Raw genomic sequence first — 15,557 nt, 5'->3', positions numbered from 1 at the left:
GCGTGGTGGAGCACAGCCCCAGCGACATGCTCACAGCAAGTGAACAATGGCCGACCCCCTCCCCCAGCCCAGGTATTAGACTGTGATTGTCTAGTATGAGTTAGAGTTGATAGCAAGAGACAGGCTCCCCTCACCAAAAAAAAAGAGAGACAGCCTCCTTAAAGAAAAAAGACATCTGGTTATGGCTTGAAGGCTGGGTAGCCTTATGACAAGAAGCTGGAAGTTGATGGAGGGAGAGAGGCAGAGGCTGTAAGAGGCCTTCTGTTCGAGGCTCTCTAGGCTTAGTCGACAAATGCATCGTATCATATATTCTTTAGGCAGGCAGTCTTGTGCGCTTTTTCTCTCAGTAGAGCCTTTGATGAATGGTGGGAGGCATTACAGAAGTTATAATTACTGCACAAGAATCTGGTACTGGTGGCTTAGTGGGGTGACAGAGGAGGAGAATTCTCACTGGTGACTCTGCCAGTGAGACATTACTATCCCACCGTAAAGCTAACGCTCCAGTCAACTGTTTGTCATTCTCTTCACCCCTGACAATCAGCCCCTGTCTGGTACAATCCTTTGGAATGTAGTACTTGGCTTGGGCGAGTCTAGGGAGGAAAGGATTGGTTACCTTGCATCAACCTCCTTCTAGAAAGACCAAGAGAAATGGGACAGCTGTGGACTCATGAGGAGATTTAAGTGGCTTGTTGCTAGAACGTGCTTGTATTATCAACACCTGAACTAAACTGCAGATGACTTGTATTACAGCTTCTAAGATATACTTTTTAGCATTGGCCACAAGCCAGACATTCTTTTAAGTACTTTATATGTAGGCTCTTTTAATCATGGAGCCATGGTGTAGTATCTTATTGGAGTTCATTGGTAGGCTGCATTGCAGATATGATTATTGTTGATCATCTCTGGATGTGAACCACTTGTAGATGTCTAAACCACAACACCAATTTATTTATTTGAGTTGATTACTTCTGTTCTCTACTTAAGGCATGCCCTTTCCCAGAATTGAGGTAACCTGGGAAGTTGGGATACTATTCATTACTATTAATAACTAAAACTTGAGCATGAATGAACATACCGACTATCATACTGTAGGATATTGTTGAGGATATTATACACATTATGTACATTCTTTTTTTCTTTCTTTATTTTTTATTTCAATGTATTATAGGGGTACAAATGTTTAGATTATGTATATTGCCTTTGCCCCACCTGAGTCAGAGCTTCAAGTGTGTCCATCCCCCAAATGGTGCACACCACACCCATTAGGTGTGTATATACCCATCTTCTCCTCCCCACTCTCATCTGCCCGACACCCGATAAATGTTACTACTGTATGTGCACATAAGTGTTGATCGGTTAATACCAATTTGATGGTGAGTACGTGTCGTTCTTTTTTTTCCATTCTTGTGATACTTCACTTATTAGAATGGGCTCCAGCTCTATCCAGGATAATACAAGAGGTGCTATATCACCATTGTTTTTTGTGGCTAGGTAGAACTCCGTGGTATACATATACCACATTTTATTAATCCACTCACGGATTGATGGGCACTTGAGTTGTTTCTACATCTTTGCAATTGTCAAACAGAAGAAAGAATCTCAGGGGTTGAAAATATATACATTCTTTTTATAAAAATCTGGAGAAAAATTTCTTTTCAATTACAATAAAAAGAATAGCCATTTCTCCTGAAAACTGACTGCTTTTATCTTATGATATCCATCAATCACATGACCTATAATCTTTATTTCTTAGCATTTACTACTAGGAAGTTCAGATCAAATGTGGAGCTTACATCTACTAAAAGTACAGGACATCAAGAAATGCACTTTGTGTACTATCCCCACTCTGATTTCAATAGGACTCAACATATTCTTTCTAGCTACATTTTCCTTGTTCTTATTTTCCCTTTCTACCCACTGGTTTTATCTTCTTATATTACTTATTTCTGTGAGGCATCTTATTTTTTTGTTTGTTTGTTTGGTTTTTTGTTTGTTTGTTTTTGAGACAGAGTCTCACTCTGTTGCCCAGGCTAGAGTAAGTGCCGTGGCATCAGTCTAGCTCACAGCAACCTCAAACTCCTGGGCTCAGGCAATCCTTCTGCCTCAGCCTCCCGAGTAGCTGGGTCTACAGGCGTGCGCCACCAGGCCAGGCTAATTTTTTGTATATATTTTAGTTGTCCAGCTAATTTCTTTTTTTTTTTTTTTTTTTGAGACAGAGTTTCACTTTGTTGCCCGGGCTAGAGTGAGTGCCGTGGCATCAGCCTAGCTCACAGCAACCTCAGACTCCTGGGCTTAAGCGATCCTACTGCCTCAGCCTCCCGAGTAGCTGGGACTACAGGCATGAGCCACCATGCCCGGCTAATTTTTTTTTTTGTATATATATTTTTAGTTGGCCAGATAATTTCTTTCTATTTTTAGTAGAGACGGGGTCTCACTCTTGCTCAGGCTGGTCTCGAACTCCTGACCTCGAGCGATCCACCCGCCTCGGCCTCCCAGAGCTAGGATTACAGGCGTGAGCCACCGCGCCCGGCCTGTCCAGCTAATTTCTTTCTATTTTTAGTAGAGACGGGGTTTCGCTCTTGCTCAGGCTGGTCTCGAACTCCTGACCTCAAACGATCCTCCCGCCTTGGCCTCCCAGAGTGCTAGGATTACAGGTGTGAGTCACCGCGCCCGGCCTGTAAGGCATCTTAAATACATTTTGGAACAACAAATATACACAAATATATTACATAAAAATTTATCTTTCCAAGAGACATAAACATGATTTCGCTAGAGTGTTTGGATATTTTTTTTCTTTAATCTACCTTCATCTCCAGAGATATTTTCAAAGGAATATGAATTAGTCTTTCATTTTTGATGGTAGAGGGGGAGGAAGAGAATGGGAAATGATGGATTATGAAGATGAAGGTAACTCTGCAAGCTAACCATTGAAGTAAATATGAAATCATATTTAGTGTGTAAAAATGTTACATACCATTGTGAAAATTCATCATAAGGTAGGTTTCATGAGAGCAGATATCCTGTCTTTATTGTTTATTGCCATGTTCCCAGCATGTAGAATAGAGTCCGGCACACAGTAGATATTAAAACAATATATTTGGAAAATGTGAATATAATACATTTGGAGTTAGGAGAACTTGATTAATAGCAAAGAAATGATGTTAAATATCAGTTATGTAACCAGAAGCATATACCTTTTGGATTCAGTTTCAGCATTTATAAAATAAGGCTATTAGACTATATATTCACTAAGATTCTTTCTAATGCTAATAATCCTTGCTCTTGTCAAATCTAGTGGCATAATTAAACATGTGAATGTAAATATCTATAACAATTTGGGAATTTTGTTTTCAAAATAGGATATCCAGCTACATTTTCAAAGGCCCATGTAGATATGAGTACACCAAGGCCAAACACCACACCTCAGAGTAAGTACAAAAAGGCTTTCCTTCTATAATTCAAAGGAGACAACATGCACAAGTTTTACTACAGCTTCTATAATGTTAAGGTTTGGGCAAAGGTTGTATTTTTCATTTGACGTTGATATTTTTGTTTTAAGTTACTCTGTAGTGACAATATATTTAATATGACAATCCCCGTAATCTTAAAAATAAGGGTTGGGGATTTGTTATTATATTGTACCTTTCATTTGTAAAGGGATTTTAAGGCAGTATTACAGAAATCTTCCCAATACTCTCAGTGATCTGAGTTGACAAGAAGAGAAAAAGAAAGCAAATCAATGACAAGTTGACATTAAACATAAACTACACCACTTTTGCTTAATATGCCAGCTAGTGTTCCTGCATAGGGAAGCACATTTTCAATTTCAGATTTCCCCAAAGTCACATAGATTAAAAATTCAGTGTATCAATGCAAAGTTAAATTAGAGCTTTCTAAAAAAGTTGGATTCTGAAAATAATTTTGTCTTTCAGCAAGCAATTCCAATGTGACTACCCAAGGCTTCGACTACTCCTGGACCTCCAGTGGGACAGATGCCAAAAAACGTTGAGTATAACCATGGGTCCCTTGGAGTCTTCTGGGCTGCATTTATTCATCCAACCCATATATTGAACAACATCTATGTTGCTTTGTTCATAATCATTCACAAGCATTAACAAAGCATTTATCACATTTAAAGCATTGCCGTAGGTGCTGGGAATACATTTGTGAACAAAACAGATCTAAGTTCCAAATTCTGGTGAAGGGGAGACAGACAAGTGGTGATAAGTAAGATAAGTAATATGGAGGGAGTCAAGTGGTGGAGGGAGACAGAATCAAGGGCAGAGGTGGGTTGCTATTTTAAATGGGGTGGTCTTGAAAGGTCTTATCAAGGAAGGTGATATTTGAGCAAAGATATAACGAATGAAGCTGAAAGAGCAAGTTGTGAGTATACCTGGGGAAAGAGCAAACTAGCCAAACAATACATATCACCAATAAAAATGCAAAGAGGGAGCCCAATGTGAGGTACAGAAATGGTTTTATTATTACTTTTAATCTGGCCCACTAACTACAGAGTCTGCGGGTGCTGTTTTAGCAGGTATGGACGGGAGCTGAAAAGGAAATACACTGCCTCTTAGTGGCAGAAGACAAAGATTAGTACAGTGGGGAAGTGGCAAGGAAGGTGGCTAGAGCGAAAAAGAAAGAGGCTGCTGGGTGCCACACAGGCATCCAGAACGCTGAACTTAACTGCTAGGCTCTTTGCCACAAAAAGTAAATGTAAGTGTCCTTTTGGAAAGCAATTCCAAAGTTGTACATTTAAAACCTTAAGAAGTCTTTTATACCAACTGGCTCAGTCATCTCACTGCTGGGAAGTTATCCTTAGGAAATAAAGAGCAAAAAAGAATGTGTATAATACCATTCTTCGTAGCATTATTTATTTTATCTCTTTGATAGACCTCAGGTTCCAGATTTGGACCTCAGATTTGGATTAATCATAATCTTTAATTCAAGACACGCTTTCATCAGTAGTCAGTGAATGACTCTCTATAATTTAACATATTTCTTGTAATATATATCTTAATAATACAATAGATACTTGTGAACTCAAGTACCCAAAGAACTGAAAAGGCACTATTCAAGGGAAGAGCATAAAAAGAGATACACAAATAAATGAAACTTAGGTGTCTGTGAAAGGCATAGCAGATTGCTGTGAAAAGAAGGGACTGTTCAGCAAATGGACCTACTAAATAGTGATTGTTTATTCTGAAAATAATTTTGTCTTTCAGCAAGCAATTCCAATGTGACTACCCAAAGCTTCGACTACTCCTGGACCTCCAGTGGGACAGACACCAGAAAATGTTGAGTATAACCATGGGTCCTTTGGAGTCCTCTGGGTCCCGTTTATTCATCCAACCCATATATTGAAGAACATCTATGTGTTTTGTTCATGATCATTAACAAATATTCACAAAGCATCTGTCATGTTTAAAAAGCATTGTTGTAGGTGCTGGGAATACATGTGTGAACAAAACAGATCTAAGTTCAGATCTGTTTTTTAATCATAGAAAAAAGCATTAAAACATACCCCTGCCTTGCACAATACACAAAAATAAACTCTATGCAGTGTAGGATATTTATGTCAAAAGAAAAACATTAAAACATGTAATAAAATAAAAGTGAATTTCTTCTTTCTTTGGAGTAGGGAAGAAGGGCTTCACAAAGAGGCTTATGGTACTAACCATAAAAAAGATTTAAAAATTAGGATAAAATTAAGAAACTGTGTTTGTCAAATGATACCTTAAAGAAAGTATTAATAAAACAAAAAGTATGCTATAATCTGGGTGAAGACATTTGCTATACACATAATTTTAAAAAGGATCAAGAATATATAGTTGACAAAATTTTATATCAAGAATATATTAAAAATGCCTACAAATCAATAACAAAAAAGACAAAAAAATACAAAATAAACAAAAAGGTCGCATCACAAAATATGAAACACAAGTATCTAGAAACATCTAAAGAAATGCTCAGTCTTTCTAGTAATCAGGAAATGTAAATGACTAGAATCAGAAAACCATTTTACATGAAATCAATTATTGAAAAGTAAGAAGTCTGGTTGCCAAACATTGGATAGGATTTATACAACATTCTATCAACATAATTTCTTAAATGTCGCTTGTGGTAGTGTAAATTGGTATCATCACTTTTCACCATACTTTGGCAAGATGAACTTGTGCATACTTGGAATCCAACAATTCTATTCCTAGATATATACCTCCTCCATAATTAGTACATGTTTGTAGGAAAAGGTACGCAAATATTGAGAGGAAATACTGTTGATATAGCAAAAACTTTAAATAATCTAAGTGGCCACAGTCAGGAAGATAGATAAATCGTAATATATTCATATAATATAGAGCAATGAAAAATGAGTGAATGACAGCCACGTACAACAGCATGAATGAATCTTAATAATATTGTGTTGAGTCAAAAAGTGAATATCAGGTGACAACATATGATGTGATATTTTTAATAAAATTTAAAAACAAGTATATCCAAACACCATATGGTTTAGGCATCATATGTGATAGAGAGTTTTAAGCTACATAAGTGAATAACAAACAACATTCAGGATGGCATTTGCTTTTGATGGAGATACGAGGTACGGGACAGGGAGAAAATATTTATGGTGTTATTTATAGTAACCCTAAATCCGTGTGTATGAGTAGGAGTGAGGAGGTGTTAAAGAAAAATATGGCCAATAATAAGAGAATGTGGAATCAGGTAAGGTAATAACTCAGTGAAATATTATGAAACCAGTCACAATAGCCATAATGTTACTAACCAAGCCAATTAATCTCATTATATAGACTAAGGTTTGAGCAGGGAAGTTTTTACCAATCAAATATATAGAAAGTCCATACTTAACAGATTTACATTTATACCATATGGTGTTAACATAAAATTGAGTTGTTTGTAATAAACTCCACTGAAAATGCCTTACTTTACCCACACTGGTTGTTTGTCATCCTTCATCCTTGTTACCATAATACAAGTAAATTCTGTAAGATCTTTTTTGGTTTACTTGTATCCCCAGTGCCTAAGATAATGCCTGATATTTAGTTAGTGCTCAAAAAATATTGTTGAATAGATATATTAATCAATACTTGTTGGTTTTAGGGTAGAAATTTTGTAGCAATGGGGACAAAAGTTTATTGGAAAATGTCATAGGAAAAAGCTGAGCTTCAAGTCAAATTTATGCTATGATTATTTATAAATTATCTCATATTTTAATTCTTAGCATAATACTGCTGTCTGAAATGTTTCTTTTATTTTGTGTATTTGATTTTTTATTGAAATTATACTAGAATGTAAGACATACAAGAACAATAACCTAAACCTTTTTCTCTCTTGCTCACTGCAGTATCCTAATGTCTGTAACAGTGGCAGGTATACAGAAGGTGCTCAACAAATATTTATTTACTGATTGAAAGGATGAGTACATATGAACAAGGACAAGAAAGAAACACACACGCACATACATAGTGAAAAGAAATGACCAACTTAATTGGAATTTCTGAACTTTTTGTTTGATTTAAATTGTTATTACAATATTATGCATGTCAGAAATTTCTTAAAAAAGGAATCTTTGACATCCTTTGTATCAGCGTGAAGCATAGAGGTCACCCAAAGTACTTTTTGCCCAGGGAAATTGAAACGGTATTGCTCAAAAGCCTTGCTTTGTAATTTACACAAGTGTAATCCTGGTCTTTTTAATAGATTTAATAATAATATAAACTACTGTAATTCATCACATTTTCTGTCCTTCCTCATTTGAAAACTTCATTTATCCTCAAACATCTCTTTACCATTCTTACCATAGAAATAGCCTTAGAAATTGTGAAATCTAGAAAGGGACTCTAAAGCCCAACAAACAGTTTTTCCCTGGCAGTGTAGACCCCACATTCTTACTTATGCAAAAATAAGAAGAGTTTATAAACTAGTTGCCATTTTTTATTCATAACCTTAGAGAAAAAATTCCCTGCAGTAAGTTGTTCTATTTGTAATAGTTCACAAAAACACATTAGGATCCAACAAGTTAATATTGATTGCTCACTCCCAAACCATTTTTGAAACATGTTTCTACACGTTGGATTGGATTGTAATGTGACATCCAATACTGGATGATGCATTTGGCAAGATTCATGACAGGCATTGGTAATGGGATTTTTTTCTCTCCCCGTATGTTTATTTCAGTAGATTAATGAAATGTTCAGAGGCAGCAAAAGAATGACAATGGATGCATTTCCGGTGAAATAAACCCACTCTCAATGTTTCTAGGGCCCTTACTATTTGTGAACAAATTCCAGGGGATATTTGGCTTATGCATACATTTTATGTAGTTTATATATATTTTGGATGTCACTACAAGATTCTGAGTACATTTACTGACATTTATAAAAATATGTTTTGATATATTCTTTTGTTGTCATTTTGTTTATCACCGTGAAGAGATCTAGGCTGGGATGCAAGAATATTGGAATCTAATTCTAGTTTAGCTTCCAAGTTTCCTACAATTTGGAACAGAAATGCATGTTTTACTTTATTCACCTATGAAATGGGAATACTTAATCTGACCATCTAAATACTCAAAATGTATAAGGTTAATGACATCCTGGAACACATTTTTATCCTGACACTCAGGTGATCAGGCCATGGAGCAGAAAATTGAATCTTAATTACTTTTTTCTTTCTCATTTCCCTTGCCATCCATCTGGTCCAGTGCTTAAAACCACATTGAAACCAGTCATTGTGTCAAAGTTACATAAACAGAAAAATGGCATAAGTCTCCATGGACCTCTGTGCCTCCAGGTTACCCAGTTACCAAAATCAACAAGCCCAAGCTCACCATCAATGCGTGCTCACATGTGCACGCACACACACACACCCCTGGGCCTCAGAATACCTCCTAATGATCTCACAAGGAGACTTCATTCTGTTATTTGACCATGCATTCCTTATCCTTCAAAATGGATATATCCTTCTTCTTAAATCTTACAAATGCATTTCTTATCCTGCCCTTGGTCCTGGATGATTCTTCTCAAGCTCTTGATAGCTGTGCCTAATAATTTCATAGCAGCCCCTTGTATTTTTCGTAGACAGAGAGAGATTGAGAGACTAGAGTTGAGGGACTGAGAGTCAATGGCAGGAACACAGCAATTCCAAGACCTATGGCAATGCTGGGCCCTGCTTCTATTTTAGGCTACATGGTAATCCCTGCAGTCCCTCTATTCCCTGCTGGCTGGGATGTTGGTTCTCTAAACTCACCATTTTTCTCCTCAAATTATAAAATCCCAAATGTCTTGGCTCACATCTCGTTCTATTTCTTTGGTCTCTAAAACACTGTTCTTCTCCCATTCTGTCGTCTGTTAGTGAAGTTTCAAATTAAAGATTTATTCCCCTGATTTAAAAATTCTGTCTTCCATTAAAATACAGGCATACCTCAAAGATAATGCAAGTTTGGTTCCAGACCACTTATTGCAAATAGAGTCTTTTCCCCAGCATATGTTTTTGTCAGCTTTGGCAAAGATCAGTAGCTGTAAATATGTAACTTTGTTTCTGGGTTCTCTGTTGTGTTCCATTGATCTATGTGTCCATTTTTATACCAGGACCATCCTTTTTGGTTACGATAGCCTTGTAATATGATTTCAGGTCAGGTAATGTGATACCCCCAGTTTTGTTCTTTTTGCTTAGTATTGCTTTGACTATTTAATCTCATTTTTGATTTCATGTGAATTTGGGGATTGTTTTTTCTAATCTGTGAAATGTGACATTGGTATTTTAATGGGAATTGCATTGAGTCTGTAGATTGCATTGGATAATTTTTAAAAATAAGACAACAGTGAAGTTTGCCACATCAATTGACTTCCTTTCATGAAAGATTTGTCTATAGTATGCCATGTTTTTTGATAGCATTTTACTCACAGTAGAACTTCTTTCAAAATTGGAGTCAATCCTCTCTAATTCTGCCGCTGCTTTATCAATAAAGTTTATGTAATATTCTAAGTCCTTTGTTGTCGTTTCAACAATGTTCACAGAATCTTTACCAAGAGTAGATTCCATCAACTTTCTTTTCTCATCCATAAGAAGCAACTTCTCATCTGTTCAAGTTTTATCATGAGCTTGCAGCAATTCAGTCATATCTTCAAGCTTCACTTCTAATTCTAGTTCTTGTACTATTTCCACCACATCTTTAGTTGCTTTCTCCACTGAAGTCTTGAACTCCTCACAGTCATCCTTGAGAGTTGGAATCAACTTCTTCCAAATGACTGTTAATGTTGACATTTTGGTCTCCTTGCATGAATTATGAATATTTCTAATGGCATCTAATAGAATGCTAGATCCTTTCCAGAATGTTTTCAATTTGCTTTGCCCAGTTCGATTGGAGGAATCTCTATTTATGGCAGCTATAGATTTATAAAATGCATTTCTTAAATAGTAAGACTTGAAAGTAAAAATTACTCCTTCATCCATGGGCTGCAGAATGGATGTTGTGTTAGCAGACATGAAAACAACATTAATCTCCTTGTACATCTCCATCAGAGCTCTTAGGTAACCAGGTACATTGTCACTGGGCAGTACTATTTTGAAAGGAATCTTTTTTTCTGAGTAGTGGGTCTCAACAGTGGGCTTAGAATATTCAGTAGCCATGCTGTAAATAGATTTGCTATCATGCAGACTTTGTTGTTCCATTTATAGAGCACAGGCAGAGTATATTTAGCACAATTCTTAAGGGTCCTAGGATTTTCAGGATGGTGAATGAGCATTGGCTTAAACTTAAAGTCACCAGCTGCATTAGCCCCTAACAAGAGAGTCAACTCGTCCTTTGAAGCCAGGCATTGACTTCTCCTCTCTAGCTATGGAAGTCCTAGGTGGCATCTTCTTCCAACAGGAGGCTGTTTTGTCTACATTGAAAACCTGTTGTTCATTATAGCCCCCTTCACTGATTATCTTAGCTCGATCTGGATGACTTGCTGCAGCTTCTTCATCAGCACTTGCTGTTTCACCTTGCACTTTTATGTTGGAGAGGACTTCATTCTTTATATCTCATAAACCAACTTCTGCTAGCTTCAAACTTTTTTTCTATAGTTTCCTCACCTCTCTCAGCCTTCATAAAATTGAAGAGAGTTAGGACTTTCCTCTGAATTAAGCTTTGGCTTAAGGAATCTTGTGGTTGGTTTGATCTATCCAGACCACTAAAACTTTCTCTTGTATCACAATAAAGCTATTTCTCTTTCTTATCTATCATTCATGTGTTCACTGGAGCAGTACTTTTAATTTCCTTTAAGAACTTTTCTTTTGCATTCACAACATGGCTAACTGTTCGGCTAAGAGGTGTAGCTTTTGGCCTATCATGGCTTTTGATATGCCTTCCTCACTAAGCTTAATCATTTCTAGCTTTTGATTTAAAGTGAGAGACGTGCAGCTCTTCCTTTCCCTTGAACACTGAGAGGTGTTATTAATTGATCTAATTTCAGTATTGTTATGTCTGAGGGAATAAGGAAGCCCAAGGAGAAGAAGAAACATGGAGGGATGGCCAGTGAGTGGGGCAGTCAGGACACACACAACAGTTATCAATTAAGTTCACTGTCGTATTTGGGTATGGTTTGTGGTGCTCCAACACAATTACAGTACTAACATCAAAGATCACTCATCTCCAGATCACCATAACAGATACAATAATGATGAAAAAGTTTTAAATATTGCAAGAATTACCAAAATGTGACACAAAGACAAGAAGTGAGCACATGCTGTTGGAAAAATGGAGCCAATAGACTTGCTTGACACAGAGTTGCCACAAACCTTCAATTTGTAAAAAATACAGTATCTGTGAAGCACAATAAAATGAGGTATGCCTATACCAATTTCTGGGAGCTTCACTGGTTTCTCCACAGCTAGGGCACAGGCCCTGTACTTGCAAAGTTTGTGAGTGTCATTTCGTTTTCCTAGTCAGGAAGAGAATAAAGGTCCCATCTGTGGACCAGGTAGTCATGGTAAGAGGGGGCACAGTAGCTAGCACCAGCATGTGCATCTTGGTGGCAGAGGTAGGGCTGGCTCAGTACATATTCACCTTGAAGAGGAATATGGGACAAAAGACCAAGAAAATCAAGATTCCTCTAACCAGGCCTTGTATCTCTGGATAGTGTTTGCCATCCTAAGACAAAATCAAATACAGAAGAACTCAGAATGCCTTAAAGAAGATCAGATAGCTAAGAAATGACTCATCACAATCTGCTGTACATGTAAAAATGATGACAGAATTCCAGATTTCCAGATAAGATCAGTTTGGATAAAGAACTGTGGTTTTATCAAAGGAGGAGCTGCCAAACTTCAGATAATAATGGACTTTGACATGATACTAAGTAGATTTCCTACAAAAGGGAAAAGATGCCTAATGTGTCGAAATATCTTTGAAAATTATAAACCAGTCACAGGAGAATGTCAAAAAAGTTATTGCAACTAAAGGAAAAATATGATGCTGTTGATGTAGATTCTGTTCTTACCATAGAAGAATCCTTTTATGCTAGAATAGCATGCTAACTTACATAGTTTCTTTGATGAACATGCTTTACCAAAAGCTAAATTTGAGAAAACTGTGGAAGAATCTGATGTTATGCTCAAGGAAGGATATAGGAATTTACTTGAGAAGCTCCAACAACACAGCATCCTTGTGTTCATATTTCCAGTGGATATTGGTGCTGTACTAGAAGAGGTTTTCTGTAAGGCTGGTGTTTATCATCCAGATGTCTAAGTAGTGTTCATTCACGGATTGTGATGAAAACGAGTGCTCGAAGGATTTGAGGAGAATTAACTCATGTACTTAACAAACATCATATTGCCTTGAAGTACACAAAATATTTCAATCAATTAAAAGACAATAGCAACAGAATTCTGCTAAGAGACTCCCAAGGAGACTTAGAAAGGACAGATGGAATAACCAAACCTTCCCATTCTGAAATTAGATATCTAAATTATAGAGTGGATAAGCTTTCAGCAAAGTATTGTTTTATCAAGAGATGAACCATTGGAAGTAGCCAACTCTGCCTTATACAGGATTCTATAAACAAGCATTTTTCAGGCTGTTCTCTCCTATGGAAACAATTGATGCAAGAACTCTTCCTCTCTTCGTCTTGTTGACTTTTATTTATAATACATTTTTTGGCCTTGAAGTTTTTCCTTTATATATTTAAGTATTTTCAGACATGTGGAATCCATCAACTGGAAGCTCCATTTTCTTCACCTGTCTTACCACTCTCCTCATTACATTTTTTAACAGATTTAAAAAATTTTTTAAAAATCTCGTAAAGTCAAGATTAGAAAAATAACTCCCTACTTTTCCAAAGTAGGGTTTGTAGTTTAATTTTATCAGGCATTAATTTGAGGAGTCTTTTTATACTAGGAAAGTTCTTAGAAACCTCAAAAGAAGTTCTATGAAATGACCAAATATAATCTGCATGATTTTAAGTATCGGCATGTTTGTAATTTATAATTGTGCTGATGGTATCATCATCTCTTGAAACAGTGTTATGTTTGGTTATTTTGTTTGGGGAAAATCAATATTGACCAGAAAAGCCTGGGACTTTATATTTGGTGAAAAAAACTATTGGTGTACACACGTCACTAATCATTACAAAATGGTCTATCCTGACTCACATAATAAACATGAAATGGAAAATCTTTTTTTCAAAATACTCATTTTCTTTAAAAGGATGGCACTTACAGCCATTTATACCTTAGCATAAATTAATTTATCCCATTCTTTCTTTAAAACATACTTTGAAGAGATACAAAATAAAAACATCAAGCTCTAAAAGTTAAGCAGTTAAAGGAGACACTATATTGAGCAAGAAATCCCTATAAAGTTATCCAGAACAAACTGCCTTCTTCATAATTTTGCCTAAATCCAGGCTTGGTCCTAATAGCTCTCTAATCATTTGTTGCTCTGGGTCAATCAAATTCCTGGCTAATGGCTTAACGATTACAAATGGTCACTAAAAGTGCTTAGTCTGTCATCATCTATAGTCCTTGGTATTCTGTCTGGAACAAATCACGTGTGCAGGATCAAAGAATTGTATTGAAGATAAGAACATGTCCCTAACCTAGTCAGACTCACAATAGCTGTATAGGAAACCACCCTTACCTCTGGGGTGACCTCAAATGGAAGTAGCTATGACAAATTACCCTGTGAGCAAGCCCTAGAAAGCATTGGTCACTCCTCTTCTGAAGGTCCTGATCACATACCTTTGTCAGCAGCTGCAGCTGCTGCCGACATCTAGGGAGAAACCGAGAAGGTGGATGGGGTAAGGGATATGTGTGTGTGTGTCTGTGTGTGTGTATTTGTTTTGTTTTATTTTGGTTTTGTTCATTTGTTTTCTCTTGACACACAAGAAAGCATTTAACTGGGAAAATCGTGTGAGCTAATACTTAAATAAATGGGTGTAATATCTTTCTGTTGATTGCAACCATCTACTACTACAGTTATTTTACTTTACTTTGTGCTGCAGGCCTTTTGTCAAATACAGATTTGTGGGGCGTACCAAGAAGTGGGTCTTTCTGGCCATAGGTGAAGCAATGAACAAAATGAGTTGATAGATATATTTCAAAAGGCATGTGTGCTGACTGAGTTTGTTGCCATCAACTCAAAGGAAAAGTTTGCCGCTAAATGCCTCAAAAGGACTCATTCAGCAGCTAACAAAGCCTGTGAACATAGAGGCCTGATAACTGCTGACATGGTTCAGTTTTCACAGTTGAGCAAGAGCATCAGCCGTCCTACAAGTACAAATTATTTTCTTCCCTCATACATGTTCTACCAGGGTAGAACATGTTCTACCAAATCCTCTTGGCACTTTTTCTGACTAAAGGTGTCCATAACACACCTGGGCTTTCATTTTCTCCCATTTTTTTGGTTCATCTATAGGGTGGGTATGAGAATAGTCAAAACATACTCTCGATGACTGGAAGAACCTCTCCTAGTGTTTTTCTTCCATTTTTTTTTCCTGTTTCTAGGTGGCTATAATTAAATGTCCCTATTAGAGACATCTGGGCCACAAGCATCCTCTCAAATCTGACTATATTTGGGGACATTCTAGTGTATACTGAAGAATGTTTCAATGATCTTGCTTTAAGTTTTTATTAATATCCTTTTATATAATTATTAAATTCAATTAACAGTCAAGAAGAGATAATAGAATAGCTAGTCATATATAGATTAACTCTTTTGATATCTTCTTCCTTTAGCAGTTTCATGGATACCCAGTGAGATGTACAGTTCATCCCCCTCAGGCACAGGCTCGACACTTTATGGTGAGTAGCTGTGGAAATTTACAGACATGGAAGGTAGTGGTTTGCTTTATTTAGGCAGAGGTGGAAAAATAACTGATAAGAAGCCAATCTCAGATAGGTATTCAAAAGTGCACCTCGATGATGACAATGCATGGAAACAAAATTCTTCTGAGCCATTCAAAGAAGATAGAGACTAAGTCTTAAATTTTTCTCTATTTTGTTTCAAAAGGAAATCTACACAATAGCAGTTACATCTATGAAAAATAGATTTC

General features: G+C 36.7%; 1 protein-coding gene across 1 annotated transcript in view; it reads left to right on the top strand.

Moving 5' to 3' along the window:
• The window catches only part of CD96 (CD96 molecule), an 84,581-nt gene that overhangs the window by 63,618 nt on the left and 5,406 nt on the right, over positions 1–15,557 (top strand). The window contains 3 exon segments of the mRNA XM_045540333.1: positions 3,360–3,428; positions 5,226–5,297; positions 15,241–15,306. Coding sequence (XP_045396289.1) covers positions 3,360–3,428; positions 5,226–5,297; positions 15,241–15,306 — 207 coding nt within the window.

Source organism: Lemur catta, chromosome 1, assembly GCF_020740605.2.
Source record: "Lemur catta isolate mLemCat1 chromosome 1, mLemCat1.pri, whole genome shotgun sequence".
In the NCBI taxonomy this organism is placed as follows: domain Eukaryota; kingdom Metazoa; phylum Chordata; class Mammalia; order Primates; family Lemuridae; genus Lemur; species Lemur catta.
The sequence above is the reverse complement of the archived record's forward strand: the minus strand, read 5'-3'. Positions and strand labels throughout refer to the sequence as shown.